Source organism: Dendrobates tinctorius, unplaced genomic scaffold (assembly GCF_039654945.1).
Source record: "Dendrobates tinctorius isolate UK_male_01 unplaced genomic scaffold, ASM3965494v1 ptg000292l, whole genome shotgun sequence".
Classification (NCBI taxonomy): Eukaryota; Metazoa; Chordata; class Amphibia; order Anura; family Dendrobatidae; genus Dendrobates; species Dendrobates tinctorius.
In genome coordinates, this window is record NW_027361959.1 from 927,064 (window position 1) to 946,473 (window position 19,410).

The window sequence follows — 19,410 nt, forward strand, 5'->3', positions numbered from 1 at the left end:
GTTGCCATCTTTATATGGGTCCACTGCATCCTGATAGTGCATTTGTTTGGAGGCCTGTACGGGTAAACCTTGTTGTTCTTTTGCTGTTCCCATCTGAGAGCAGCATGATGTAGGGGCAGAAACCCTGATTACAGCAATGTGCCATTCGCTAACTGCTTGCTGCAGTTTTGATAAAATCACTGTTTTATCTGCTACAGATCTACCAGTTCTCCAAATGTTCTGTATAACCCCGTCCACATCTACTGCGAACACAAAAAGCTGCCAATCAGTGGTGGTAGAAGAGCTTATTAATATGCTTCCCTACCTGGCAACAGGTTTACTAGTCCTGTAGTGATAATCTCCGGCTGATAAAACTGTGATTTTATCGAAACTACAGCAAGCAGCCCAGTGACACATCACTGGAATCAATATCTCAGTCCCCACATCATGCTGCTCGCAGATTAGGTGGCAAAAACCTGGTGACAGATACCCTTTAAAGGCAAAACTGTCTACTAAATATATCAGAAATCCAAAAAAGAAAATGGAAGTCAAGAGCGAACTAATATATATATATTATTATATATTATTATATAAAAAACAAATTTATTTAGACAGTTAATGAACAATAAAATGAGAAGAGTCATAGAGTGTCACATGGCCAGGAACACAAAAAAGGGTCTATAGACTACATTGCATATGTGCAAGGCACAGGGGACGAGGAAGAATAAGCAGTAGTACAAAATAAACCATGGGGCAAAATAACTGGTAAGACAAAAAAAAATAAAAATAATAATAAGGTGCTACATTACAGATGTACAAATAACCTGGGAAACAACCCTATATAAGGTTAACCCCCCGAAGAAGCTGAAGTGAAACGTGCATTGGGGTTGCCGCATCTCAATGCTTGCCAGGTAAATATGGGCTTTTTAGGTGCATTTTAGTGGTTGCAGCCTGTGAGATTGGGTAATATATGGATCCTATCCTTACTGACTTAGGGGTTTATTACCAATGTACTGTACAGAATGAACTGCTGGGTTACTGGGCTACAATGCTGTCACCTTATGTAGGGTACCGCGAGACCGGTGATTTTTCTATTTTTCTAAATATAAGGTATCGCTAAAAGTGCTCAGAAGTAACCCCAGTGTCCCACAACAAAAGTTGGACTCGAACGTCCACGTTGTGTGATCCCGGTATGCTGGCAGTAACATCATTAGAGCAATACAGCTTAGTAAAGTACATGGCAGCTCTGTGGTAATGCAAAGAGCTAACAGGGCACAGAGGGTTTACCTCCCTGTGTGTCGAGATCCCAGAAGTTCGAGCTCGACTTTTAAAGGAAAGCCAAGCTCTTTTGGGAGGGCATTAGAGTTACTTCTGAGAACTTTTGACAATAATGTAAATTTTAAAAAATCATCAGTCTGGGGTGACCCACTCTTATTTTGCATTGGAATATATTATTTTCCAGTTCCTGTACACAATATATCATACTGGGCAGCACGGTGGCTCAGTGGATAGCACTGCAGCCTTGCAGCGCTGGAGTCCTGGGTTCGAATCCCACCAAGGACAACATCTGCAAGGAGTTTGTATGTTCTCCCCATGTTTGCGTGGGTTTCCTCCGGGCACTCCGGTTTCCTCCCACACTCCAAAGACATACTGATAGGGAATTTAGATTGTGAGCCCCATCAGGGACAGTGATGAAAATATGTGCAAACTGTAAAGCGCTGCGGAATATGTTAGTGCTATATAAAGATTATTATTATTATACTGTATGTAATTGAGGGACATTACAGAGAATAAATGATGTGTTGTGCCATCAGATAGAAAATGCCTGATATGTGGTAGGTGGTATCTACAGAAGTTCTATCAGGTCTGTAGTCTGATCACCCAATGGCAGGTATTAGTGTGCAGGCACATAACATAAATCATCACATAACACATGAACTAATTGCCTAAACATCTACTAATTAGACATTTCAAGTCCAACACAAACTTTTATAAACAGCACATCTATCATATCACTGAATGCTAGAAACCACAAAAGTCTGATGCCAGGGCAATAGCCATAGCACTGGAAGAAATATTACTAACTCATGTCCCTTTTCTCAACATTTATGATAAGCAATGAATAACAAAATAGAGATTTAAGGCTCGTGTTACCGCATATGTTCACTTACTGATGTTCCCAATAAGATAATGGAAATACTCTGCATATAGTATAATGCAATAAAATGTTATCTTCCATTGCACAAGGCACAAATTCTAATATATGGCAACACATTTACTACTTTTAAACAGAGGTTGTAGTAAAACATGTTGTAGACCATGATGGATACCTCTGCTGGGTTTCAGTCTTATCTACTCTATATGATGGGAAACTTTGCTGCATGGAAAATGAACCATCCTGCTATTTTTCATTGTAGATTTTTTCAGCAGATTTCCTTCTTATCAATGTATCAGGGAGAAAGTCATAGTTGTGGAGACACAGGGATCAGTGGGTGCTCTCATCCGCTGGCTCGAGATTGTGTAGACCAGGGCTTATCCCACGGATCAAAACTATGCAGATTGATTAAATACAATGAGAGATGAGCCCCTGCTACTGTGGAAAAATGCCTGAATGAGAGCTGTGAACTATTAAAGGGGGCTGTGTCTCTGTAAAATAAACTCTTAAGAAAACCACAGCCAGGAACACTCTACGGGATAGTTGCCCAGACACCATGGCTCCATAAAGGTTAGTAAATTTACAAAACCACTGCCAGGAACACTCTACAGGCCAGCTGCCAGGACACCATGGCACCATCAAGAGTGACACAGATTTTTCTATTCTACATGATGCCATGGCCCTGTCTGGAAGAATACATATCTGCTCCACTGATCATCACAGAACCCATGGAGAAACCAGGCATTTGGGGAAACCAGGTTGGGACCCTCCAGTCACCTGAACCCCTTGCATATGTTCAGAGAGACCAGGTTGGGACCCTCTGGTCACCTGGCTCCATGAAAATGGTTGGAGAAGCCAGGTTGCGACCCTCCGGTCACCGAGCCATGTGCCTCAATGAACTGTCAGCTTCCTAAGTGTTTCATTACCTTCTCTCTGTGGGTGTTGATGAAAAGCGGGGTGCTGCTGATGGGGGTAGTCGACCCTGGAAATCCTGAAGTTGCAGCTGCTCTAACCTAGTCAGCGGAAGGGTGAGACTCTAATTTTGCACCATCTTTGGTATTTTGCGGGACTGTTCTAAATTTTATTGTTTGTTAGGTGGTTCAATAAAGTATTGCCACGCTGTTTTACCTTCATCCTCTGATGTCTGAGTATCATTTTGCTCATGGGAAAGGCGAGCGAGTGTTCAGTGGGATGAGCCCTGGTCCATGAGGTCTCGGGCCAGCAGACTAAAGCATCCATTGACCCTGCAAGTCTTCACAAAGACCAAGCAAAATTTCAGTGAGAGCTGCTCATAGGATTGCTAGAGAGGCAAATCAGAACCCTTGAGTGCAAAAGATCTTCATAAACATTTAGCAGACTCTGGAGTTGTGGTACATTGTTCTGCTGTTCTGAGACACCTGCACAAATATGTCCTTCATGGAAGAGTCATCAGAAGAATTTCAGGAAAAGAACATCTCACCAATCATCAAGCATGAGGGTGGATTAATCATGCTTTGAGGTTGTGTTACAGTCAGTGACGCAGGAAACATTTCACGGTACAGGGAAGAATGGATTCAATTAAATGTCAACTAATTCTTGATGCAAACATAACACCATCTGTAAAAAAGCTGAAATTGAAAAGAGGATAGCGTCTACAAATGGATAACGATCCCAAACACAAGCCAAAATCCACAACAGACTACTTCAAAAGGCGTAAGCTTAAGGTTTTACAATGGCCCTCACAGTCCCCTAATCTGAGCATCATTGAAAGTCTATGGCTAGAAATGAAAATAGCAGTGAATGCAAGACAACCCAAGAATCTCACAGGAGTGGAAGAATTTTCCATGGAAAATGGATAAAAATCCCTCAAACAGCAATTGAAAGACTCTTGGCTGGCTACAAAAAGTGTTTAAAAGCTGTGATACTTACAAAAGGGGGCGCTACTAGGTACTAACCATGGAGGGTGCCCAAACTTTTGTATCCACCCATTTTCCTTTTTGTAATTTTTACAAATGTAAAAGATGAAAAAAAAATAATATATATATATATATGTATATATATATATATACATACACATACAGCTCTGGGAAAAATTAAGAGACCACTCAAAATTTTCAGTTTGTCTGATTATTCTCTTTTTAGGTATATTTTTGAGTAAAATGTAAATTGCTCTTTTATTTTATAAACTACCGACAACATGTTTTCGAATTTCCAAGCACTAAATTTTGTACTTATTTTCAGAAAATGAGAAATGGTAAAAATAACAAAAAAATGCAGTGCTTGCAGACCTCAGATAATGCTGAGAAAACAAGTTCATAATCATTTAGAAACAACAATATTAATATTAATGTTTTAGCTCAGGAAGAGTTCAGAAAACAATATTTTGTGGAACAACCATGATTTTTAATCACAGCTTTCATGCATCTTGGCATGATTTCCACCAGTCTTTCACACTGCTTTTTGGTGATCTTATGCCACTCTTGGTACAAAAATGTAAGCAGTTCTTTGTTTGATGGCTTGTGACTATCCATCTTCCTTTTGATTACATTCCAGATGTTTTCAATGGGGTTCAGGTCTGGAGATTGGGCTGGCCATGGCAGGGATTTGATGTGATGGTCCTTCATCCACACATTGATTGACCTAGCTGTGTGGCATGGTGCATTGTCCTGCTGGAAAAACCAGTCCACAGAGTTGGGAAACATTGCCTGAGTAGAAGGAATCAACTGTTTTTCAGGATAACCTTGTATGCGGCTTGATTCATACGCCCTTCAAAAAGATTTACCTGCCTAATTCCAGCCTTGCTGAAGCATCCCCAGATCATCACCGATAATCCACCAAATTTCACTGTGGGCGCAAGACACTGTGGCTTGTACGCCTCTCCAGGTCTCCGTCTAACCATTAGATGACCAGGTGTTGGGCAAAGCTGAAAATGAGACTCATCAGAGAAGATTACCTTACTCCAGTCCTCTATGGTCAAATCCTCATGGTCTTTGGCAAACTTCAACCTGGCTCTCCTTTGCTTCTCATTGATGAAAGGCTTTTTTTCTAGCTTTACATGACTTGAGCCCTGCCTCTAGGAGGCTGTTTCAAACTCTTCAGGCCGTGCACTTCATCCCAGCTGCCATTTGCCATTCCTTTTGTAGGTCACTTGATATCATCCTGTGGTTTCTGAGTGACATTCGAATAAGATGACGGTCAACCCGGTCAGTTTAGAGTAATTTTCGCCCTCTGCTGGTCTGTAGCTTTGTTGTCCTCAGTGCCTGCTGCTTGACCTTGTGGTAATGGACTTCTGTCTTAGAAATTTTAAGGATGGAGGCAACATGACGCTCACTGTATTCCTCTGCTAGTAATGCCAAAATATAACCCTTCTTTTCCTCACTCAAGACTTTTCTTTTCAACTCCTTTGGCATGGTAAAAAGTTATTTTTTCATTCCTATTACTTTAGGGATATTACTAGCACTTGTTTTGCCATCCAGCTTGTCCTTTTGCAAGAAGATTGTGAACACCACAGCAGGATTTTTTATACTTTCCTTCATTAAATAAGATTTGGTTCAGGTGATCGCCTAATCAGAAGCACATTAAGTAGAATGAGGTCTATTCTGGTTGGAATTAATCTGACACTGGGATGGAATGGCTGTCAGACATGTAGAGAAGCTTTATAAAGTTTTATAAAACTGCGCAGTGGTCTCTTAATTTTTGCCAGAGCTGTGTATATATATCAGGAAATGTGTCGTCTTTAACTTTATGCCTTTTAGAAATCATTTAATCTTCAACTTAGTTAACTGTTCACAGTAACAATAATTTTGACCAGGGGTGCCCGAACTTTTACATGCTAATGTATGCGCAATTATCTTTAGGGGATTGCTGCAGAATATACTAGCAGATTAATACAGATAATGACCCCAGATGATCATAATACCAAACAAGTAGGAGATTTTACAAATGTCGTCAACATGCCGTGCTCTTTTTTTCACATGGATATTGACGTGTGATACAGATTTTTAATTCCTCAACACATCAATTTTCTTTTGATTTAGCTCTTTTTTTTTGAGTGATTGATCTAGCCAGCCCTGCATTGTAAACTCCATATGGAAAGAGTGAACAAATGGAAATTCAAATTATGCATTTACAGTATGAAAGCTAAGAAGAAGATGGCTTCATTGATTGAATAATTTTGGATACAACATGCTGAACTTCATGGATGGTGGGACGCATTCTGAAACTCTGGTCTAGGTTTCTGAGAGAAGAACTAGGAATCTTACATAAATATGGCTTATCTCAGGCCTCTTTGGGTCATCTAATATAATTATTATATTTGTAATATTTGCATAATTAAAATAATAGGAAGGTCCCAAATGATTAAATGTCTGTCTCTACCTATCTGACATCGAGATGGGTAAGGTAAATACTTTTGCCAATCTACACAAGCAGAAGCGTTGGCAGTCTTTTCTCCTTTTACCCTTTTGTAACATGTCATTCTCACATCTGCCCATGTGTTTTGCTATACAGTAGATATTGTGTTCGTGTCAAAAGAGTCGATGGTAATGGCATGGTGACAACTCTGTGGCTGTTTCAAAACTTGATAAAGGCTGAGGGAAAGAGTGTACATAGCAAATATGCTCAGAGTTCTTCACATTACACTAAAAAATTACAGCATATGTCTCCCATAAGGGTTTAGATGGGCCGACAGCTCCATTTCTTAGCTGTGTATTCCCTTATCCTACACAAAAGCAAGAGAAGAAATGGAACGTATGTGGTAATAGAAATGAAACCGGCGAAAGCTAGAAATCTGAAGCCAATGTCCTGCATCATGATCCCAATTAGGACATGTTTAAAAGGGAATCTGTCAGCAGATTTAGCCTGCCTTGAAGGCAGCATAAAGAATTAACAGGGACCCCTATTATTCCTGCTGGGTCACGTGCTTGACTTTTATAATAGATTTATTGCATGCAGTGCCCGGATCCTCTGGCTGCTGTTCTTAATAATAATGATTGCTGGATTAAGCTAGCCCCCACACATTGGTTAACAGCTTTCTGTCTATAATAATAATAATAATAATCTTTATTTATATAGCGCCAACATATTCCGCAGCGCTTTGCAGTTGAACAGTTTCAAACACAACAGTCATAAGTAACAACGTTAACAATACAATAATTAAAGCGAAATAAGACGACCCTGCTCGTGGAGCTTACAATCTACAATGAGGTGGGGGGGATACAAAGCACAGGTTTGAATTTACAATGATGTATTTACAATGACGGTCCAGCCATCTTCAGGGGGTGGGGGTTAGATGGAGATAGTGAATGGGCTACACACACACAAACATGACTTTGATTACTGAATGTGATAGGCCGCTCTGAACAAATGTGTTTTGAGCGAGCGCCTAAAACTATGCAAATTGTGGATGGTCCTAATATTTTGGGGTAGAGCATTCCAGAGGATTGGCGCAGCACGGGAGAAGTCTTGGAGTCGGGAGTGGGAGGTACGGATTAGGGCAGAGGTTAGTCGAAAGTCATTTGCAGAGCGCAGCGGTCGGTTAGGCCGATAGACAGAAATGAGGGAGGAGATGTAAGGGGGTGCCGCACTGTGGAGAGCTTTGTGGGTGAGAACAAGTACTTTGAATTGTACCCTGTAATGAATTGGCAGCCAGTGTAACGACTGGCGAAGAGCGGACGCGTCTGAGAAACGATTAGCCAGATGGACAACCCTGGCTGCTGCATTAAGGATAGACTGGAGAGGGGAGAGTCGAGTGAGAGGGAGGCCAATTAATAGAGCATTACAGTAGTCTAGGCGGGAGTGGATCAGGGCGACAGTGAGAGTTTTTGTTGTTTCCATGGTGAGAAAAGGGCGGATTCTAGAGATGTTCTTTAGGTGTAAGCGGCATGAGCGGGCAAGAGATTGTATATCTATACACAGTTGTGGGAGAAAGTTGACAATCAGTTGCACGTCAGAAGAGTTAGCCAATCACTCATGAATACTGAGAACTTGCCATTGCAAGCACAAAAGTGAGAGGACTCCTGTGATGCAGCTAATAAAATATATTTTTATTCACACACACAGGCTCTTATAAGCAATGCAGCATGATAACATAGTAAGAATGGGACGATTAGAGTATGTACAACTGTACACTGTGCGCACAACTATTGACCATATCATCATTTTTATACAGATTTCCAACTCCAAGCTATGCTAAACATCTCACGAGATCTATGAGGGGGCAGCATTACACTATGAGGGGGCAACATTATACTCAATCAGGGGATCAAGCATTATACCCTATGAGGGGGCAGCATTATACCCAATGATCGAAGCAAGCATTAAACCCTATGAGGGGGGCAGCATTACACCCTATGAGGGGGCAGCATTATACCCAATCAGGGGATCAAGCATTAAACCCTATGAGGGGGGCAGCATTACACCCTATGAGGGGGCAGCATTATACCCAATCAGGGGATCAAGCATTAAACCCTATGAGGGGGGCAGCATTACACCCTATGAGGGGGCAGCATTATACCCAATGATGGAAGCAAGCATTATACCCTATGAGGGGGGCTGCATTATACCCTATGAGGGGGCAACATTATACCCTATGAGGGGGGCTGCATTATACCCTATGAGGAGGCAGCATTATACCCTATGAGGGAGGCAGCATTATACCCTATGAGGGGGCAACATTATACCCTATGAGGGGGGCAGCATTACACCCAATGATGGAAGCAAGCATTATACCCTATGAGGGGGGCTGCATTATACCCAATGATGGAAGCAAGCATTATACCCAATGATGGAAGCAAGCATTATACCCTATGAGGGGAGCAACATTATATAATAATAAATAATAATCTTTATTTTTAAATAGCGCTAACATATTCCGCAGCACTTTACAGAATGCACACATTATCATCACTGTCCCCGATGGAGCTCACAATCTAAATTATATCCTATGACGGGGCTGCATTGTACCCTTTGAGGGGGGCTTCATTATACTCTATGAGGGGGCTACATTATATCCTATGATGGGGCAGTTGAAAGCAATAATGGAGAAGAGAGCATCAGATGACGCTCCCTCTCCCATCATTCCCTTCTGCCTCAGACACAGCAGGTGCACAATGACACTTCATCACGTACCCGCTGTGTGCCGGGCAGACAGCAGTGAGTGCAGCTGTTGATACTAGACCAGAGCTGGAATCAGCGTGAGGGAATGAGGAGCAGAGGTGAGTATTGTGTTTGTTTATATATATATATATATATATATATATATATATCAGTGAGTCATGGTTGAATTATACTATATGAGGGGGGCAGCATTATTCCCTATGAGGGTTGCTGTATTATACCGTATGAGGGGGGCAGCTTTATACCCTATGAGGGGGGCAGCTTAATACCCTTTGAGGAGAACAGCATTTTACCCTGTGAGGGGGGCAGCATTATACTGTATGAGGGGGGCAGCATTATACCCTATGAGGGGGCTGCATTATACCCTATGAGGGGGGCAGCATTACACCCTATGAGGGGGGCTGCATTATACCCTATGAGGGGAGAAGCATTATACCCTATGAGGTGGGCATCAAATCCCATGAGGGGGCTACATTATACCCTATGATGGGGGCAACATTATACCATATGAGGGGGCTGTATTATACCCTATGGGGTGGACATCATATCCTATGAGGGGGCTACATTATACCCTATAATGGGGCTACATTATATTCTATGGGGGGGCTGCATTATACCTTATGAGGAGGTTGCATCATGCTCTGAGGGGCTAAATTATATTCTGTAGGGGTTACCCCAACCCCTGCTATACCATTAAGATGTGTACTATCTTATATTATACCCTGATATTAGCGCGTTTTACAGCACAATTGGTGGTCTTGTATTTATTTCGCCAGTTCCTCCTCCTCTCATCTTCCCCTTACTGTTGGGGTCCCCCAAGGATCGGTTCTAGGCCCCCTCCTCTTCTCCTTGTACACTGCCCCTATTGGTCAAACAATCAGTAGATTTGGTTTCCAGTACCATCTCTATGCTGATGACACCCAATTATACGCTTCTTCTCCTGACATCACGCCAGCCTTTCTAGAAAACACCGGCGATTGTCTAAACGCTGTGTCTAATATCATGTCCTCACTATATCTGAAACTGAACCTGTCAAAGACTGAACTCCTGGTGTTTCCTCCCTCTACTAATGTACCTATACCCGACATTGCCATTTCTGTGTGTGGTTCCACTATTACTCCCCAGCAACAGGCCCGCTGTCTTGGGGTCATACTTGATTCCGAGCTTTCCTTTGCCCCCCACATTCGATCACTGGCTCGCTCTTGTCAACTGCACCTCAAAAACATTTCTAGAATTCGACCTTTTCTTACTTTTGACTCTGCAAAAACTCTTACTGTTTCTCTTATTCATTCTCGTCTCGACTATTGTAACTCTCTTCTAATCGGTCTCCCTCTTACCAAACTCTCCCCTCTCCAATCTGTCTTGAATGCTGCAGCCAGGATCATATTCCTCACCAATCATTACACCGATGCCTCTACCTTGTGCCAGTCATTACACTGGCTACCCATCCACTCCAGAATTCAGTATAAACTTATTACCCTCACTCACAAAGCCCTCCATGGCTCAGCACCACCCTACATCTCCTCCCTTGTTTCAGTATACCACCCTACCCACGCCCTCCGTTCTGCTGATGACCTGAGGTTAGCATCCTCAATAGTCAGAACCTCCCACTCCCGTCTCCAAGACTTTACACGTGCCGCGCCAATTCTTTGGAATGCACTTCCCAGGTCAATACGATTAGTCCCCAAACCCCACAATTTTAAGCGTGTCCTGAAAACGCATTTATTCAGACTGGCCTACCACCTCAACACATTAACCTAATCTATCCCTGTGTGGCAGAGCCAAAAGTTTTACCATAACCAGGTTCCCCGCATCATTCTCCCACATGCTTTATGCATCCATTAGCCCTCTGTGTCCGTACTGTCACACACCTAACATTATGGCTGGTCCATACAGTCAGGGCAACTGTTACCACCCACCTTTCGTGTCTACCTCTTTCCTCATAGACTGTAAGCTTGCGAGCAGGGCCCTCTTTCCTCTTGGTATTTGTTATAATCTACTGTATGTGATTATTGTTATGCTGTAATGTCTATTGTCTGTACAAATCCCCTCTGAAATGTAAAGTGCTGCGGAATATGTCGGCGCTATAAAAATAAAATGTATTATTATTATTATTATTATATTTCTATGTAGCTACATAGTGGGCCCCAAGAATGATTTTCTCTGGTGGGCCCAACGTTCTCCAGTCCAACGCTGCTTGTGGGTCCTTCTTAAACATGAGATTTACAGTGAAGGAAGACAGTCACCTCTCTGAACAATGTCTGGGAAGCTATGGTTTCTCTTGCCCAAAGAGCAGATGATCAATAAATTAAGAAACTAATGGATGGACAGCTTATGACTGTTTTTGTAAAGAAAAATTGGTGATATTGGTCCCTGATTTTTCTTTAAATGTCAGAACTGTATTTTGCATATTTTGAGATATTTGGTTATTATTCTAACTTTAGCTGCTGAAAATAAAGAATTGAGATGTGAAAATTTGTAAATTTACATTTTAAATTTAGTTGCAGAATAATTCTATGCCCTAATAGTTGCCCAATAATTTTGCACAGGTTTGTTTTTTTCAGGTTTATTAATCTTTTGGATTGACCAACAGAACTGTAGACGACCTGTCTTTACCTGAAGTAGATTTTGGAGAAGCGAATTCAGAGGAATTTGAGAAAGAGACATTTTTACAAAGTTCTTAACTGGACTTTTGCTAATTATTTAATGAAAACCCTAAAACAACGGTTGCTCTTTAAAAGAACGATTAATATGGTAAATAGAGTAAGAAAATATTAAAATAATAATAATTCTTTATCATATCATTAAGCTAAAAATCTTAAAAACATAAAAATCTAGCAACAATCTTTCCAAGGAGATCAATCACATCCCTCTCTTCCTCTTTCTTAGGGTATGTCCCCACGGTCAGTAAGTGCTACGGGTTGGATACAGCCGCCAGATATTACAGCATAATGGATGGGATTTCATGAAATCCCATGCCCACTATGCGTGTTCCGACACCCACGGCTTCACTGCGTAGACGGACATGCAGGGAATCTTTCCAGACCGTACATTTCTATTTATCTTGTGGAGACATGAGTCGCCACAAGATAAATTTCACCTGTCCAATGTATTGGATGCGGTGATTCTGCACGGTTCAGGGAACACATGCGTAATCATCTGCGTTCAAAAGCCAGCGGCACTTTTGACACAGCAGACATGTGCTGCATCCAAACCGGTGCCAATCAACTTTAATCCATGTCAACTGGCTGCAAGTGTGATTTATTTATTGCCAACACCTGTTAGGTGCCACATGTAAGTTACAGTGCCAATACATTTGTCCACCCTCTTTTTTTGTTTAGTGTGGAATTATATCCAGCTTGGCTTTAGAACAATTCTTTTTGTGTTTTTTCATTTAAGACAAATTAAAGGAAGAAAATAATACCAAAGAATTTGTGTTTGCAATCATTTTCAGGAAGAAACTGAGTATTATCTGACAGAATTGCAGGGGTGTCAATACTTTTGGCCACAACTGTAACTGGCTGGAGAGTAAGCATCTCCTGCTGCTCTGTCTGCAATACAAGACGAATAATATTAAGTGATAATCCATTGTTAAATTCCTAGTCCTTTATTAGCTGCCAACTAGAAGAAATTACAGTTATTAACCCTTGTGTTGGCTGTAGAATTTCTACAGGACTGTGGTTTTTAGGAACGTGCAGGAAATCCTGAAGAACTTTGGCAGCATAATTTCCTTCTGTTTACTTTTACTTTTTATTCATTTTGAGGCTATATTTTTTAGATAAGTGAACTATGACCTGTGCAGCAGCTGCAAACTTGATGACCCATAAATAATATTTGTTCTGATAAAAATACCCTCTTCAACATTAAAATTGGAAACCAAGATGGAAGGCATGAGAAGTGATGGACATCACAGGAATGGTAGACGCGTCAATGATAAAAAAAAATGGAAACTAAATTTTCAAAACATTTCAAATTATTTAGTATGAGAAGTTCATACACTTACAACTCATTTTGAAAATGCTGACCAATAACGTTCGGGATGGGCTCGACAAGAGTCATGTCTCGAGACCCTGCAAGCTAAGGTAGCACATTTAGACTGCGCAAGCTGCTTTAAGTAGCACAAGCAACATGTGGCCTGCTGTTGTCTTATTAAGAATGGTTCCTGGGATACTTTGAAGTAATGGCAATACCACTGATTCCACAAGAAAAACAATGTAATGCTGAGCTGTTAGTGTATCTGGATGAAGAATAGAGGGTCCAGCTACTGTACATTATGCTATCACATACCCCATGGATTTGGTTGTGGAACAAGTGATTAGGCGGCATGTTTCTAGTGCTACTGTGAGCAGCCTTCATGGCCTAAACATCCGACCAGGGCCTGCAATGTCTCTGAACTGGTATCGAGCACATCTAGGATCATTGGTTGGCAATTAAAAAGGGAGCTGCCAGCAGCGGATTATGGTGATTCATGTGCCCAAGAGCATTCAAAGTGGCAGAACATTCCTCAAACAACCATGAATATCCTCATTGATAGTAACCAAGGTGTGTAAGTGTGGGGATTTCTGCTAGTGGTGCTCAAACTCAATACTGAATAAAAATCAAGATGTTTTGAAAATTTCGTTTCCATCGTCTCTTCATTTGTATATCATGAAAATGTCTATTGATCCCGTGATTTCCATAATTCCACAATGTTTCTTCTTGGTACTGCAATTTCAATGTCGAGGAGTGTATTTTAAAAAAATTAGGAAATGTTCCGTAAGATTAATAATATACCAAGTGAGGCGCTTTTGCTTTTTTCTTCTCATTAGAAAGGTATAATTAACCCCTTAACCCCCAAGGGTGGTTTGCACGTTCATGACCGGGCCAATTTTTACAATTCTGACCACTGTCCCTTTATGAGGTAATAACTCTGAAACGCTTCCATGGATCCCGGTGATTCTGACACTGTTTTCTCAAGACATATTGTACTTCATGATAGTGGTAAAATTTCATTCATATAACTTGCATTTTTTTGTGAAAAAAATGGAAATTTGGTGAAAATTTTAAAAATTTTGCAATTTTCCAACTTTTAATTTGTATGCCCTTAATTCACAGAGATACCGCACACAAAAAACGTAATAAGTAACATTTCCCACATGTTTACTTTACATCAGCACAATTTTGGAACCAAAATTTTTTTCTGTTAGGAAGTTATAAGGGTTAAAAGTTGTCCAGTGACTTCTCATTTTTGCAACACCATTTTATTTTTACGGACCACATCACATTTGAAGCCACTTTGAGGGGTCTACATGATAGAAAATACCCAAAAGTGACACCATTCTAAAAACTGCACCCCTTAATGTGCTCAAAACCACATTCATGAAGTTTATTAACCCTTCAGGTGCTTCACAGGAATTTTTTGAATATTTAAAAAAAAAATGAACATTTAACTTTTTTCACACAAAAAATACTTCAGGTTCAATTTTTTTTATTTTACCAAGTGTAAAAGGAGAAATTGGACTGGAAAAGTTATTGTGCAATTTGTCCTGAGTACGCTGATACCTGATATGTGGGAGGGAACCACTGTTTTGGCGCATGACAGAGCTCAGAAGGGAAGGAGCGCCGTTTGACTTTTTCAATGCAAAATTGGCTGGAATTCAGATCGGATGCCATGTCACGTTTGGAGAGTCCCTGATGTACCTAAACAGTGAAATCCCCCCACAAGTGACCCCATTTTGGAAACTAGACCCCTTAAGGAACTTTGAACCCACAAGGACTTCACAGAAGTTTATAACGTACAGCGGTACAATTAAAAAATCATATTTTTTCCACAAAAATGATCTTTTCAACCCCACTTTTTATTTTCCCAAGGGTAACAGGACCCTAAAAGTTATTGTGCAATTTGTCTTGAGTACACTGATACCCCATATGTGGGTGTAAATGACTATTTGGGTGCATGGCAGAGCTCGGAAGGGAAGCAGTACCATTTGACTTTTTTGGCTGGAATTGAGATCGGACACCATGTCGCATTTAGAAAGACCCTGATGTACCAAAACAGTGGAAACCCCCACAAATGACACCATTTTGGAAACTAGACCCCCCCAAGGAACTTATCTAGATGTGTGGTGAGAACTTTGAACCCCCAAGGGCTTCACAGAAGGTTATAACATACAGCCGTACAATTAAAAAATCTTTTTTTTTTCCACAAAAATGATCTTTTCACCCTCAATTCTTACTTTTCCAAGGGTAACAGGACCCTAAAAGTTATTGTGCAATTTGTCCCGAGTACGCTGATACCCCATATATGGGTGTAAATGACTATTTGGGAGCATGGCAGAGCTCGGAAGAGAAGCAGCGCCATTTGACGTTTTTGGCTGGAATTGATATCGGACACCATGTCGCGTTTGGAAAGCCCCTGATGTACCTAAACAGTGGAATCCCCCCACAAGTGACCCCATTTTGGAAACTAGACCCCTTAAGGAACTTATCTAGATGTGTGGTGAGCACTTTAAATCCCCCAGTGCTTCACAGAAGTTTATAACGCCCGGGTGTGAAAATAAAAAAATCGTATTTTTTCCACAAACATGATCATTTAGTCCCCAATTTTTTTATTTTCCCAAGGGTACCAGGAGAAAATGGACCCCAAAAGTTGTTGTCCAATTTGTCTTGAGTACACCGATGGAATGGTCTGCGGGTGTCATGTTGCCTTTGGAGAGCCCCTGATGTAACTAAACAGTGGAAACCCCCACAAATGACACCATTTTGGAAACTAGACCCCCTAAGGAACTTATCTAGATGTGTGGTGAGCGCTTTGAACCCCCAAGGCTTCACACAAGATTATAATGCCCGGGCGTGAAAATAAAAAAATCATAGTTTTCCACAAACATGATCATTTAGTCCCCAATTATTTTATTTTCCCAAGGGTACCAGGAGAAATTGGACCCCAAAAGTTGTTGTGCAATTTGTCCTGAGTACGCTGATACCTCATATGTGGGAGAAAACTACTGTATGGGCACACGTCGGGGCTCGGAAGGGAAGTAGTGATGTTTTGGAATGCAGACTTTGATGGAATGGTCTGCTGGTGTCATGTGCATTTGGAGAGCCACTGATGTGCCTAAACTATTGAAACTCAACACAAGTGACCCCATTTTGGAAACTAGACCCCCGTGGAACTAGATGTGTGGTGAGCACTTTGAACCCCCAAGTGCTTCACAGAAGTTTATAACGCCCAGGCATGAAAATAAAAAAATATTTTTTTTTCCACAAAAATGATATTTTTGCCCCCAATTTTTTATTTTCCTAAGGGCAACAGGAGAAATAGGACCCCAAACGTTGTTTTGCAATTTGTCCTGAGTAGGCTGATACCCCATATGTGGGGGTAAAACACTGTTTGGGTGCATGGCAGAGCTTGGAAGGGAAGGAGCACCATTTGACTTATTCAATGCAGAATTGGCTGGAATTGAGATCAGACGCCATGTTGCATTTGGAAAGCACCTGATGTGCCCAAACAGTGGAAACCCCCCAATTCTAACTCCAACCCTAACTCCAACACACCCCTAGTCCTGGCCCTAACCCTAGCCCTAACCCTAACCCTAATGGGAAAATGGAAATAAATACATTTTTTAAATTTTATTAATTTTCCCTAACTAAGGGGGTGATAACGGGGGGTTTGATTTACTATTTATGGCGGTTTTTATATTTGGCAGCTGTCGCACGCTAAAAGACGCTTTTTATTGTAAAAATGGTTTTTGCATCACCACATATTGAGAGCTATAATTTTTCCATATTTTGACCCACTGAGTCATGTGAGGTCTTATTTTTTGCGGGACGAGTTGACGCTTTTATTGGTATCATGATCGGGCACGTGACATTTTTTGATCGCTTTTTATTCCGATTTTTGTGACGCAGAATGAACAAAAACCAGCGTTTCATGAATTTCTTTTGGGGGGTGCGTTTACACCGTTCCGCGTGGGGTAAAATTGATGAAGCAGTTTTATTCTTCGGGTCAGTACAGTTACAGCAATACCTTGTTTATGTCTTTTTTTATGCTTCGGCGCTTTTATGAAATAAAACAATTTTATATAAAAAATAATTATTTTTGCATCACTTTATTCTGCGAGCTATAACTTTTTTATTTTTTCTCTGATGATGCTGCGTGGCGGCTCGTTTTTTGCGGGACAAGATGACGTTTTCAGTGGTACCATGGATATTTATATGTGTCTTTTTGATCGCGCGTTATTGCACTTTTTGTTTGGCGGTATGATAATAAAACATTATTTGGTTCGTTTTTTATTTTTATTTTTTAAGGGGCTCGCTAAAGGGGTTAACTAATGGGACAGTTTTATAGGGCAGGTCGTTACGGATGCAGCGATACCAAATATGTGTACTTTTATTGTTTTTTTTATTTCCAAAAAATGAATTTATTAGGGAATTTTTTTTTTTAAATTTATTTAGTGATTTTTTAAAAATTATTTTTAAACTTTTTTTTTTTTTAACTTTATTAGGTTGTCCCAGGGGGGACATCACTGTCCTGTGCCTGTGACAGATCGCTTATCTGTCACATCACAGATCAGCGATCTGTCACAGGCATTGAAGAACACTTCCTCTTGCCTGCGCTTTGCAGGCACTGAGGAGGCCAGCTCCCTGCAGGCCCCCGAAGGTCCCCATCACCATCTTGGATTCGGGGACCTGCAGGGAAGGAGACCCCCGCAGCAGCGCTGCACATTGCGCTGCTGTGGGGGACTCAGGGAAGCACGGAGGGAGCCCCCTACCTGCCAATGCTTCCCTTTAACCCCCGGTACACCGCAATCGTGTTTGATCGCTGTGCGCAAGGGGTTAATGTGTCGGGGGCGGTCCGTGACTGCCCCTGACACATTGTGCCGGGTGTCAGCTGTGATAATCAGCTGACACCTGGCCACGATCAGCGGCGCTCACCACGTGGGCGCTGCTGATCGCTGTGACGTACTATCCCGTCCCTGGGAATTAAGTCCCAGGGCACATGGACGGGATAGTATGTCACATGGCAGTAAGGGGTTAAACATATCTTATTCTGCTTCTTTACTCTTATTTTATTTTATAATTACCAAAGAATCTCCTATAAGTCATGATGCATGTGGCACAGAATCTGGACCAGAAAGTAATGAAGATAGAAGTCTGGGAGATCAGATCTGTAGATATTTTTATAGTTTCCATAGTGCACAAAGCTTGGAACCAGGAATTGACCAAAGCGAATTCTGAGTAACTGTATTTAACGATGGTGGAGGTATGTGAAACACACTTTTTATTATATACAGTATATACTGTATATATATATATATATATATTATATGTATATAATCCAAAATCAGCATAACTTTGTACAGCAGCACATCCATTTCGTATGCAGTACATGGGCAAAACATAAGGCAGTACTAACAATAATATATAACATAAAAGCCAGAAAGAAAAGACATTGCCATCCCATTAACCATAAAGAAAACATACAGTACCTGTCTCCCCATTTTGTCCTCTCTTGCCCCTTGCTCCAGGAGGCCCTGATTTGAAAGAATTAAACCAGTTAGGGAGTAGGAGAATGTAATACTTTATGGGAAATTTTATGGAGGTGATGGATGGAAAAATATCAAAGCAGATGCACCATCATAGCAATGATGTTAAGAGCCAGATTAGCATACAGCACTTATATGCAGGTGGTAGATGATATGATTTATTGCACATTTCTGCCATATTCACATGCAATAAATATGCCAGACAAACATAGAAAGCAAAAGGTGGATGTTTTTTATAGAATTAAGGTCTATAGGATTTTAAAATTTTTAAAAGATCTGTATAACAGCTAAATGAGGATTGATAATACAATTTATCTGGTCTGTCTGTCGACTTGCTTTGGTTGGATATGATACCCAAATATATTAAAAAGAACGGAAAAATGTCCAAATATTTATTTTTTCTTTATTCCCCATATAGAGAAAAAATACAAACTGATTACAAGATAATGAATTAATGGGATGTCTGTCTCACTGGAGTATTTATATCAACCAAAATCAACGAACACCATAGTACTATCATGCTCGAGTCACAACATCAAAGCGTGTGTTGCCCCTGTACAAGACCTCTGCCTCAAGTAAAGGAAAACCTGTTCACAATTACTATTCTCTATTTATGGCAGTCACAGAATTTTGGTAATTTTCTGTTATATCAAATGG

At 40.9% G+C, this 19,410-nt stretch overlaps 1 protein-coding gene across 1 annotated transcript in view; it reads right to left on the reverse strand.

Annotated features, from left to right (window-relative positions):
* Window positions 1-19,410, reverse strand: part of COL13A1 (collagen type XIII alpha 1 chain) — a 397,057-nt gene that overhangs the window by 232,431 nt on the left and 145,216 nt on the right. The window contains exon 3 of the mRNA XM_073560029.1: window positions 18,697-18,741. Coding sequence (XP_073416130.1) covers window positions 18,697-18,741 — 45 coding nt within the window. The remainder of the gene's footprint in view (window positions 1-18,696; window positions 18,742-19,410) is intronic.